This window comes from Dysidea avara, chromosome 8 (genome assembly GCF_963678975.1).
Source record: "Dysidea avara chromosome 8, odDysAvar1.4, whole genome shotgun sequence".
NCBI classification, from domain to species: Eukaryota; Metazoa; Porifera; class Demospongiae; order Dictyoceratida; family Dysideidae; genus Dysidea; species Dysidea avara.
Window position 1 is genome coordinate 28,453,226 of NC_089279.1, and position 12,226 is coordinate 28,465,451.

General features: G+C 37.6%; 3 protein-coding genes across 3 annotated transcripts in view; all 3 read right to left on the minus strand.

Annotated features, from left to right (window-relative positions):
* The window catches only part of LOC136264316 (maestro heat-like repeat-containing protein family member 1), a 44,050-nt gene extending 37,802 nt beyond the window's left edge, over nucleotides 1-6,248 (minus strand). Inside the window, exons 1-7 of the mRNA XM_066059031.1 lie at nucleotides 6,155-6,248; nucleotides 5,754-5,899; nucleotides 4,889-5,020; nucleotides 4,116-4,278; nucleotides 3,822-3,920; nucleotides 3,262-3,416; nucleotides 2,043-2,183 (exon numbers count right to left, since the gene is read on the minus strand). Coding sequence (XP_065915103.1) covers nucleotides 2,043-2,183; nucleotides 3,262-3,416; nucleotides 3,822-3,920; nucleotides 4,116-4,278; nucleotides 4,889-5,020; nucleotides 5,754-5,899; nucleotides 6,155-6,197 — 879 coding nt within the window. The 5' untranslated portion in view covers nucleotides 6,198-6,248. The remainder of the gene's footprint in view (nucleotides 1-2,042; nucleotides 2,184-3,261; nucleotides 3,417-3,821; nucleotides 3,921-4,115; nucleotides 4,279-4,888; nucleotides 5,021-5,753; nucleotides 5,900-6,154) is intronic.
* Nucleotides 6,249-6,369: 121 nt separating this feature from the next.
* On the minus strand, nucleotides 6,370-6,934 carry LOC136264910 (partitioning defective 6 homolog gamma-like). Its single transcript, XM_066059676.1, has 2 exons — nucleotides 6,811-6,934; nucleotides 6,370-6,746 (listed from the first exon to the last, which is right to left on the minus strand). Exons 1-2 carry the CDS (start codon nucleotides 6,932-6,934, stop codon nucleotides 6,370-6,372), a joined length of 501 nt encoding a protein of 166 aa, XP_065915748.1.
* A 1,128-nt stretch (nucleotides 6,935-8,062) lies between these two features.
* Nucleotides 8,063-12,198, minus strand: LOC136264319 (partitioning defective 6 homolog alpha-like). The gene is made up of 3 exons (XM_066059036.1): nucleotides 11,994-12,198; nucleotides 11,343-11,574; nucleotides 8,063-9,120 (listed from the first exon to the last, which is right to left on the minus strand). Exons 1-3 carry the CDS (start codon nucleotides 12,054-12,056, stop codon nucleotides 8,246-8,248), a joined length of 1,170 nt encoding a protein of 389 aa, XP_065915108.1. The 5' UTR covers nucleotides 12,057-12,198; the 3' UTR covers nucleotides 8,063-8,245.
* Between the last annotated feature and the right edge of the window lie 28 nt (nucleotides 12,199-12,226).

Sequence of the window (12,226 nt, forward strand, 5' to 3'; positions counted from 1 at the left end):
TTAAACAGTTGTACACAATTTCACCGAGTATTGTTAAAATAAATAATTCACACAAAGTTGTGTATACACGATGCTATGTAAAGTTATAACACTGTGATAGCTATCATAATCGTGAAAGTAACAAAATGTCACAATCGCTCAGCCCCTACATAAAGCATTGTTCAAGGAACTAGTTAGCTGCTTAGGAAGGAGTAATATTGTCAGTAAAGAAAGGAGTAAAAGTCACTCTATTGTACATTGTGTTCATACTATTCATTTGCTGTTCCCTTTTAGTGCACATCGCAGTGAAATGTAGCTAGATACTAGTACCAAGAGTACATAATAATAGAAAAGAGTGTCTAACTGCTATAGATTTGCCAAACACACAGCGCTCAGACATCAGACATTACGCAATCATCTATAGCCACCAAAGGTGACAAACGGCGCTGCTATCTGATTATAGGCGCTGCCCTCTGAAGTAGGCTTCAGCATTATACTGCTTCAATCAACAGATATTAACAGTCTTCTGTTCACAAAAAGGTATTGATATATGGCTAGCTGTTCTATGGATTGAAGTAGGAGGGTTTGAGCACTGTGTGTTTGTACAGCCTATATTGAGAGTTAGACACTCTCCTCCCTCTTCTATTATTATGTACTCTTGCTAGTATGTCGCCTTCTTATAACAACAGTCTTTATTTGATATACTGAACAAAAATTCAAGCTGTACTTAAAGAGGTGCTTATACTACCCTCAAATAGTGGCTGCCTTTAAACAGTAGCCAAATCAATCATTAACACTAGGCTAATGGTAGCCACGCTGTTTACCAAGAAAATATGGTTTGCTCTGAACTTACAGTCACAAAATATCTAATTATTCTAAGGAATTCTTTTGTTCTTTCAATAAACATGCTAGATGTAGAGGTTTATCAAGATCGTATAGCACTACAGATGAGAATTGACAAAGCTTTCAGAAACATGCCAATGATACAACTACTTATGCACTACAGCTCAGGTGTTAGCAGGAAAATTTGTAATTATGAGGCTGTATCTTGTCTCATGGAGAAGGATTTGGCACCTAAAGTCCCACCTAGATGCAGGGTTTCATTGGGGGAAAAATTCTTCCCCCTTTAAATTTTAAGCAGTAGTTTTAAATGAAAGTGCCTCAGGATGCAACAGAAGCAATCTACGAGAATCTAAAATGCAAAAATTTTCTGGAGTGGCATGTTTTTCTCAGGTACCAGAGAATGCACCAAAAACAGTCTAAAATGCAAAATTTTCTTGGAGCGGCACGTTATTCTTCCCTCCCCCACCCAAGTCATTTCTTAGATGAAGGCCTGACCTGAACATCATCTGTATCATGATCTACTCCTCCAGGTCCCCATTGTTAGTCAGGGTATAAAAGTACAGGTTTTTGTTCGAGGAAACAATAGTAGTAACCAGGCATTGAATACGGAATTTTGAGTTTATTAGGCTGATATGCTAGACAACCAATTTACCTCTCACAACACTACACACAAAGAAGTACACTGACATCTGGTACAGTACTACAATTCATTATGCACATAAAACATGTACTTGATCCAGAGAAGAGTTATGGACAATAGGACAACAACAAAGTACATCTATAACTGCGCCATCAGCAGTTATTAAATTTGTATGGCATGGCTGTATGCTGAGTTGCAGCTGGAGTTACCATACTATAGTATTGTAATACGGTTGCTTAGTAACAGTACGAACACAGTTAAGAGCACCACATATTTTACCACAACAGGTATTCTAGCAATTACTTCATAGTTAATTCCTGAACACATATAGATTTATTGTGTGACTATATATAGACTTATAGTTGTTTCTAAGTAATTCTATATCCCTGCAGTGGCTTTATATAATTAGAGAAGTCCCAATAAACATGAACTATTGGTACTACAGCAACATTTAATACTCTAGTAAACAATGGTACTTGAGTGACCTGGTGGATGAAACAGGCTGTCATACATAAAACGTACATACTTCCTACTAACACACACACACACACACACACACACTACACACAGACAGACACACCTGTGAGATATAGTAATGGTCACTGTGTTTCTTGTACAAGCTGAGAACACAGTGCACTAACGATGGTAACTGAGCATTGAGTTGTTCTTGTGATAACAGGTGGACAGCAAACCCAATGGCTTCAGCAACTGCCAGTCTTATCTGGAACAAGAATACACAACAGTCAAATGTATACATATAAGGTAAACTCCAATTTTAGTAACACCTCCACAACAGGTTTCTGTCACACACAAGTGCTGGTAGTTAAGATACAGTAGAACTTTTCTAAACCCCGCAAGTGTCACAACAAATTGGTGTGGAATCTGCTACATAATATTTAGGGCATCAATCTCAGCCACACTGAAAAGGCCTGATACACATACATGTCTAGTAAGGCGGTAACATCACCAGCTTTGTGGAATGCAAGACATTGATAAACGAATATTATACAATATGATTGATATATACTTAACATCGACCCTGGTTTGTTTATAGGGGTGTATATTTGTTATGCAATTGCAGCTAATTCCCATGTCCTGCACCATTCTTTTATTTTCAAAGGTTAAAAAATAAGTAAAACTATTGCCTTACAATTGTACAAGGTAAAATTCAATTTAACTATATAAGGAAACTTCACACAAAGAAGCCACAAAACATTTTCACCTTTGAAAATAAAAGGTGAAAATAGCTATGGCCAACATTTTCACACAAAAAGCCACGAAACAAGGGAGGTTGTCTACACCTGTAGTATACAATTAATTTCTACTTCAGTCATATATGGAACCTGTCAATGGTGGCCATCGCTATGAATGAACTAGGGATTTAGTCCGAGGAGAGGAGAGCAGACACGATTTAAGTGCTGTTAAAATATTCTAAGCAATGACAAGATATTGTGAAGGAAATTAAAAGTTTTGGGATGATATTTTTGGGCAGGAGACCCCACTACTGTAGTAAGATTGTATTACAGGCGGCTTGCAGAAGTGCGTAAAATCCTTAACTTAGAACATTAATTCAAAAGCAGATTTCTTAACTAATTGAGTAACTGAGTAAGATGTGACAGTACAGAGATTTGAGATTTAGAATCACTAGCATTAGGATGAAGCTTGGATCAATAGTTCATAAATCATTTTAAAAGTGCTTCGATACTACAAGTAATTGTCAACCATTGGCCTAATTTCATACGTAACTGAACAATTTTACTACAATTACAAATATTTTCCGAATCTTTATAGCCACTCACCCTTGCTTCCTTGGAAGTTTTGAGCCAATTGTTGAATAGTATGTCATAAGCGGAATATACTTCACCAGCGTAGTCTTCATTACTCAATTCAGCTTTGTCACCTCGTTGCTCGTCAGCATAGAAATCAATGATACTCTCACAAATTCTGGCAAAAGCTGAACAAGAAAATTACATGATTAATAAGTTAGGTGTCAAGTTAGAACACACCACAAAACACTTCACTAAATCACTGTTACCAAAATTAACACCTAGTTAACAACTACCTGTATTGCTGGTGGCAATTAAGACTTTTGAAAGCATCTCATGTGTGTGTGTTGACAGAATGATACAATACTGCAGCAAACTAGTGTGCCTTGCCTAGGTTGTCTTCTTAACAACAGTACATTTTAGGTATTGCAAAATGTCCAAGGTACACTTTTGTAAACATTGTCATTGCTATGCAGTTCCCTCACTATTCTATTGTAATGAGATGTACGTACATTGTACATACATGTGAGATCAAACTTATTGTGATTTAGTCATTATATTTTACATTACATGTGGTGTATTAAGGTACTTACTGCTGGAGAACACCCACTGCATGTTGTCATGTTTGGCTATCCCGAGCAGTGGTAACATCCGAGCTATGACCTCTCGTAAGTGTGGAACCATAGCCTCAACTACACAGGAATTGAAAAAAGTACAGACACATTTACATACACTACATACACGTGCACGTACGTACACACATGTGCATACGTACGTACGTACACACAACACAACACACACACACTACACACACACGCACACACTGCTACACGTATACTATTCACCATCAATACGCACATTATAGTATGCAATAAAACATTTCATACCATTTGAAGTTGCTAAAGTCCCAAGAGTTTTGACAACAAAGAAATGAGGCATCACTCCTGATCGGAACTTGCTCAGCAACTCTTTCATGACCTCAATCGCAAAACGTCTTCCTAACGTACTTAGTAATTCTGATGCACAACTTTGCCAAGTTGGAATAACATCCTAGAAATGACATACAAGTGTATCATCAGATGCAGAAACACATCAGTATGTATACAATACACGTACATACATGTCACTAGGACGGTAACATTTCGCCTTGTTCTGATGTCATCTTGAAAAGTCTCTTTACGTACTGAGAAAGTCTCAATGTCACATACAACACAATAGCCTTTGGTATATATTACTGAAAATTGGGATAATATTTAAATTCAATCTCACAGCGGCTACTCTCTGCAACAATTACATCAACTACAGTATGTACATCAGGCCATTATGTAATAGAGTAAATACTAATCACTGCCAATTGTGTACAAAGTGACCTGCTTTAGTCATTGATAAATAGGATAACTGGTTTTACTGGATCTTCTAAAACATGAATGTTCTCTACTGGATAAAGGCTGTTCATGTGATTATAAGTGCTTGTTACCTTCTCTTTCTAACTAACCACAATACAATCCATTAAAATTCCTGGGTAGCCCTGTTTAGTGTTTCCTGTACTAAAATGTTGGAAGTATAGCTAGATAGAACAAACCTCAAAAAGGTCCACAAACAACACATAGCACACTACATGACACAAATAACACCACACACTACAAAATGTATACATTACATTTGCTAAGGTCAGCTCGCGGGAGCCAAGAGCTATCATGTCTTTAGCCAGTTCATCGTTGATCTCTTTGATGTATTCCCTGGTAATGTTGTCCATCACCCGAAGGATCAAAATACGATGATTACGATGAAGCTAATAGTATAAAATGGAGAGAAATACAATTAATAAAATCACTGGAGGTCTTCTTGGTATTGTAAGTTTATGGGTATACAATTTGATTAATGATTATATGCCAACCAAATGAAAATCATTTCTGTATAGATATCTCTATAGAAAAATTCCAAGAACATTTATGGGACACCATTTATGTCATGTAAATGGGAGAACACTGGACATATAACACATAAACAATGGGATGTTCTATTAACACCTCAAAAACCACCAGTGTAAAATAGTATATTCTATCTATATTGTCTGTGAAGTATAGTGGCTGAAGCTGTTTAACTGCGGTTGTAAGGTGAATTTCACATTTGGCCTAAACATAAAGTATACTTACTTACTTACCGACTTTCCTTCAAAATATTATACAATACTAACGAACATCCACCCTTCATAGTTTCTTTACCTCTCTAAAAACCATAATTTAAATGTTGGGAAAATAGCATCATGCAGCCATTACTGAGGTCATGTCAAAATAATTCGTACGTTCAGTCTCAAAGAGCAACTACCATGTTTTCTGATATTGCTCGTAAATCATCTTGGCTACTAACAAATGTAACAGTATCCCATAAATATACGTGTTCTCGGATTATACATTGTTGTATTGATAAAATAATATTGATACAGAAATAACCACAGAATAGGCTACAATACAAGACAATTGCATTACAAAACTGCACCACAATCCACACACGTAATAGCTCACCTTCACATGTTTGGTCAGGTATGTACAACTGATTTTCAATACCACAATCGGTTTATTCCTAGCAATCTCTTGCAGTGCCTTTGATATGGAGTGAGCCACCACCTCTGAACGATCATATATTGAATCTACTAGAGATTCTGTTAAATCTAAAAGAACAAGGGATAGGTTGAAAACATTCAATTGCTGTTTATAAAGAGATACTCCAAAAATTAAGACAGCTCGGTAATTTTTATAACATGCACACGGTACTTTACAATGGTACATTGCTAAATGATAAGACACAATGGTTTCGCTTATGACACCACGTGACCAGCAAACAGGAAAGGCATAAACTGATCTCCTAATTGCAATGCAAATAATAGAGGACAAATGCAGCATTTCGTGACACAGACACTTCTTACTGTCAATTTGCGGGGCTCCAACTTGCGCTACTTTGAACGCCATGACTTCCCCTTCAACTGAATCCCACAATCGAACCCAACTCCTCTATCAAACAGCGCTCTCTAATTAGAAATATTTCCATTCATCCAAAAATCAGACTTCATTATTATTGTACACTTCAAAAAATGATTATGTACATATATACAAGTGTCCACTCAGTCAATATGATCAGGGGTTACTGTACATAGTGAGCTCGCGGCTGTTGAGGTTGCTGTTGAGCTGGTTTCACTGTAAGGATCAGATTATGACTGTTTGCTGCCATCATGCCTGTAACTTCATCAAGAGGCATTCCAGTGACCTCAATACCATTAACTTCAAGTACCTCATCATTCACTCCCAGACCAGATTCTTCAGCCAACCCACCTGGAACAAGCCGTGAAATGAATATGCTTGGCACTAGTCTCTCTAGGCCACATGGAGCCAACCTGACATTGGTCCCATCTCGTATGTAAAAACCCAGTGGTCTGTATTGAAAGCATCCCACTAGTGTTACATGACGAGTCCCAGGTGGTGATATGGCTACATCAACTGCATCAGCAATGTCGGGCAAAGCTAGAGCAAAAGGTAGAAAAGTAAGAGTGTGATAAAACGAGGATAGAAGTATTAAGATGGGTACCAGGGACTGGGGGAAGTATGCAATGAGTTAATTTAGCTTTTCCAGTCTCAGCCTCATACACAAAACTGAAGAAGTTCCTAAAGTTTATAAAGAAGCTCTGAGTTCTAACTACAAACTTGTTCATATTCATACGGTAGAGTCTACAGCCAGGATAATCAGACAGTCTAGCTGTTTTTTCATATACTTCTTTGTAAGGTAAAACAGAACCATAAAGAAAAGCCACCAACTCCATGAATAAAAGATTTTGAAAACAATTCCTGTGTGTCTGACATATCACAATTTCTGTTATACTTGGATGATACCATACACGTACAAATTGTGAGGCACATAATTTTTGTGGATAGACAAATTTCAGCAGTTTTATTTTTGGGGATCACTCGTTTTTCACTGAGGTTATGTAGCTATAAAACACAATATTAATTTTTGAGGGCGAAAATTTCACAGAAAGCCAAGCAACCACGAAATCTGCAAAAAATTATGTCCCTCGAAAATTTGTATGTATAAGTAAAATTCTTCATTAGTTGCCTAGGCCATGTCATTGGCTACTATGGGTCTGAGTTCTCCACACAAAAATATTAAATCAAGTTTATTAAAGGTACAGCAAAACTATCTCAGTTTTGTACATGCAAAGGTGATTCAGTGTACAGGGTCAGTGTATAGCCTGTAGTAAAATTTTCTTTTGATCAAATTGACACTTTCATTGGTAACAGAAAACTGTTGATAGGTGTTGAATGTGGAGAAACCTTTACACAGCACAGAACAAACCAATTAATGTGTTTCTTTACAGCATGTCTGCTGGAGTGTACTCTTGTTGACTCTTCCTTTAAGAATTGTTGAAAGCCATGACTTAGGTCCTCATCCAGGATTTACCCGTAGATTCCCCGTCCCCGGTCTGCCCCACCCAACATTTAATACGAAACTGCTGTACATGTCTATTTCGAATGATAACATCCATAGCGTACTTTAATGCTAACGGGATTCGGAAACAATGTTTCTACAAAGGCAAAACAATAAGGGTTTAAACTATTACTGGAACCATGCAAATGAATGCAACAATTCAGACACTATGTATACTTACCGTCAATTTGCCGGGCTCCAGCCCGCGCGAAACCAACTGCAAACGCCATGACTTCACACCACCAAAGCAAATCCCATTATCGAATTTAACTTCCACCCAACAGCGCGCTTTTACTAGAACTATTTATAATTCGTAACCTCCCCATCCACGTAAAATTGCTGATATATTACAGACTTCGTTATATATTATACAGTGGAATTTACTTTAAAAAAATAATGAAATATATACTGATGTATAATGTGTGCAAGTCTCACTCAGTTAATAAATTACAACATGATATATTACATAATAGCTAGAGTTGAATAGGATGGTTGTTTATTTGTAAAAAATATTGACGCCAGAGGACTGGTTATAATACTATGATGTTTCGTGTGTAGGGGACTGGATACCATTAGGGTTAGAGGGTACCTGATATTTGTGGCTTGACGAGGACATGTGTGTGCCACTATCATTATTATATACCTCGGTTATTTCTGGACCATGACTCCTAGCTCTGGTGACGTCATTGTGGTGGCTACTGTCCGTATGATCACGTGACGTATGATCACGTGACGGAGACATCATGTCTCTTCCTGAGGTTCTTGAATGTCGATCAGGGTCGCTTCTCTTTGATGATCTATTGACACTGGGTGGCGTTGATGGGATAGCAGACGGAATATCACCCTGACTTCTGCTGGTTATTTTTGCTGACTGTGTCATTCCATCAATTTTGCTTCGACTTCCTTTGTTGCCAGGTTTTGGTTTCCCTGTCAAATTGGCCATGCTTTGAGCTCGTGGGGTCTGTGCTGGTTGTTGAGCCGGCTTCACTGTAATGATCAAATTATGACTGTTCGCTACCATCATGTCTGTAACTTGATCAAGAGACTTTCCTGTGACCTCAATACCATTAACTTCCAGTATCTCATCATTCACTGCCAACAGGCCAGTGCCTTCAGCCAGTCCACCTGGTACAAGCCGTGAAATAAATATGCCTGGGACTTTCTCTAAGCCGTATGGGGTCACTCTGACACTGGTCCCATCTCTTATGTAAAAACCCAGTGGTCTGTCTGAAGAGTGTTTCAACAGTTTTACCCGACGAAGCGTGTCAGGAAGCATGTCTGCATCGACGATGGACGACACCCTTCTAAAATCTTGTGGGATACCAATCGTGATTGACGGCTTGAGTTTGTTTTCATGGGGGTAGCGACGCCTTGAGCTGCGCTGACGGGCTGACATATCTGCCAACATGAGGTCTGTAAGGAAGGAGATAAAAATTTTACATCCAATTAGTGTACATGTAAATGTACAGTAGAGTACACAAAAAAGCTTTGCGGCATGCTCTAAAATTTTCATGAAGGCTCATTTGTCATGAACAGCTGGTGAATTCATGAACTTTACTGAACTGTCTAAAAGCTTTGCAGCTCTATAGGACTTAGTTCACAACAAGTTCATGACATACATATAATGAATGGTTCATGACGAATGGTTGGAGCGGTGTTCATGAAAATTAGTGTAGTTTTTTTGGTGTGTGCATCCTACTGTACACATGAAACAGTTATAAAATTGGCTTGTGTACATTTTGCATCACACTAATTGGACACAACATTTATTTTTTAGACTTGTCACAATAAATCTGCTGGAATATTAAGGCAGTCACTATGAACTTGTGTAACAATAATGTGTTTATTTGGTATGTATTTTAGTAGTTAATAGCCGTGGCAATAACATTCGACAAGGAAAAGCATTAGCCTACTATGGGGCCCACAGCATTCTTGACTGACTGTCTTCTACTTATATCTGCTTGGCTCATCCCAACAAAACAAGGGTGAACTGAGTAGGAAATTATTATATGGAAGACGAAATATGACTCAAATATAGTAAATTTCAAAAGATATAAAAAAGGTTCACAATCGAAATGTTTAACGTTTACAGATTGTCAATTTTGAGGTTACTGGATTTTTATACAGAAAAATGAAGTGAAATTTAAATATAAGCAATCTGTGAAAGGTCAATTCTACTTCTTGCAACAAACCTATTTGACAAAACTATACAGGCAGTAGCAACATATAACAGGGGAACCTCTCTATTGTTTTAGGACCTGGGATAATTGTTTTAGTGACTATACAGAGGTCTTCCTTTTTCAGAGGCAAAACTATATGGAGTCTGGTTTGAATGTAGATTTTAGTAAACCTGTGATAAACTGGTACACGTATTAACTGGTACACGTATTAACTGGTACATTAACTCTTGGAAAACTAGAACTTTTTGGGGGAAACAAAGTTCGTGAATATTTTTGTGACCACACGTATCAATTTGATTGTGACGAGTTGTCCTGGTAGAATTTTCAGGAACTATAATTGTAAAACTTTTGTCCCGGAGTTTTTTTTTGTCTACACACCCATTTCTTTTTAATGACACACACACACACGTACGCACGTACACACACTACACATGCACACACACTACACACGCACACACACTAGGTACACACGCTACACACACGCACTACACACACAAACACGCACTACACACACACTACACACTAGGTACACACACTAAACAAGCGCGCACACACACACTACACACGCACATACACTACACACGCACAAACACTACACAAGCACACACCCATGCACAGGGTACACAATGCCAGTGCTGTTTATGCTAGGATGAATTAGCCCAGCCAAGACTTTCCCAACTAATAATGTATAAATAGACCACATCCTACGATGGGTGTTATACACACTACACACAGTGTACACAATAATTGCTGTACTGTGTAATCAATGATAATCCTGAGACATCAAGATTACAGTAGTAATCTATATCCTACATATCTTGTTCATTAAGTGTATTATACAAAGGTTGTGCAAAACATGTTTCCACAGTGTTGTATGGAGCATTGAACTGTGTCATATTTATTTACTTTGAAGTTGAAATCCCACACCATATACACACACGCGCGCGCACACACACACTTCACACACAAAATCTCTTATTAGCTTTACTAAATGAATTGAAACACTGCAAAAGAAAAAGAACAATGCACAAAAGAAAACTAATTCAGTTTAGCCTGCAGCTCAATAATCATCAACCTCTATATTAGTCAACAGGCATTCATTTAATCAAAGGATGCAACCTACTTAAAGACATTCCTTACTAAGGCCAAATATAATCATTATTTAACCATACTGGAATAGGAATCACATTGGCATTTTATAGACTGACAGAATCGCAAAAATAACTTTACCAGCTCAATTTATCATTACATTATACACACACACGTGCGCGCACACACTTGACATCCTATGGTAAAATACAGAAGCAATGTCATCGTTAGTTATGCTTACAAGAATTGAACAAACAAGGACTACCCAAGTGTGCAACAATGGTTAATATTGCCCTAGCAACGATTTACATCATTCACAACACACAACTACAAAGCTTATAACTTGCAAAATCATTTATCACTTACCCTGTTCTCTGTAAATGAATAGTCTTAGCAGAGGCATGGCCGTCGTGTAGGCTCTTAACAAATTGTCATCGTTGTTGATTGGCAATAAATCGCCGTTACGTGGATCAGTGTAAGATACAGTGAAATTAATTTCATCCGGTAGACAATGTAATTCTTTAATGAGAATATGAAAGTCGGTAAACACCTTCATTTTAGCTCGGTCGACGCTAAACCTTCGAAACTCACACTCAAACTAAGGGTAAAAAACATTACAGCATATTAATAGCACAAAAATAGTAATAAGTACTTTAAAACCACCTGCTGTTAAATGCACATTTATCAACAAAAGTGGTGAGAAAACAGGACTGAATGACAGCAATTAACAAAGTACTACAATTAGTTCAACTATGGGGACAGCCTTCTAAATTACTTTACATCAACAAAAAGTGTTTACAGATGTGGAAAACGTATACTGTAACTTTACACCACCCAATAACACTGTATGAGTACTAGACACAGCAAATTTGAAGCAAGAACTAGGCGAAATTTGTTACCACCATTATCACAAACACAACGCAAAAAGTACAAGTGTATGGTTTAGTATTTAGTCAAACAACGTGTTCATGCGCTATTTTTAACACATTGGGTGTTCACTACAACTAAATGTCTCACCTTCGACTTGATCTCTACGATTCTAGGATCGTAGTTCATGTACGACGCGTTCGACCCTGCCATAGTTTTAGTTGTAGATATAAAATAGTCTCGATAAATAGTAGTGCGCTGTCCACTCGTATCCAACTAGCCCAATATCTATGAAGCAACAGCTAACTCGGCCATTTTAATAATGTGGGATTGTTTCTCAACCATAACTTTCCAATTGCACGATCGTAAATATTTCACACATA

Coding starts and splice junctions, on each gene's coding strand:
- LOC136264910 (XM_066059676.1), bottom strand. CDS start 6,934: ATGAACAAGTTTGTAGTTAGAACTCAGAGCTTCTTTATAAACTTTAGG. Junction 6,747..6,810: donor CATACTTCCCCCAGTCCCTG/GTACCCATCTTA, acceptor CTTTTGCTCTAG/CTTTGCCCGACATTGCTGAT.
- LOC136264319 (XM_066059036.1), bottom strand. CDS start 12,056: ATGGCAGGGTCGAACGCGTCGTACATGAACTACGATCCTAGAATCGTA. Junction 11,575..11,993: donor TCGTAGAGATCAAGTCGAAG/GTGAGACATTTA, acceptor TTTTACCCTTAG/TTTGAGTGTGAGTTTCGAAG. Junction 9,121..11,342: donor ATTCATTTACAGAGAACAGG/GTAAGTGATAAA, acceptor CCTTCCTTACAG/ACCTCATGTTGGCAGATATG.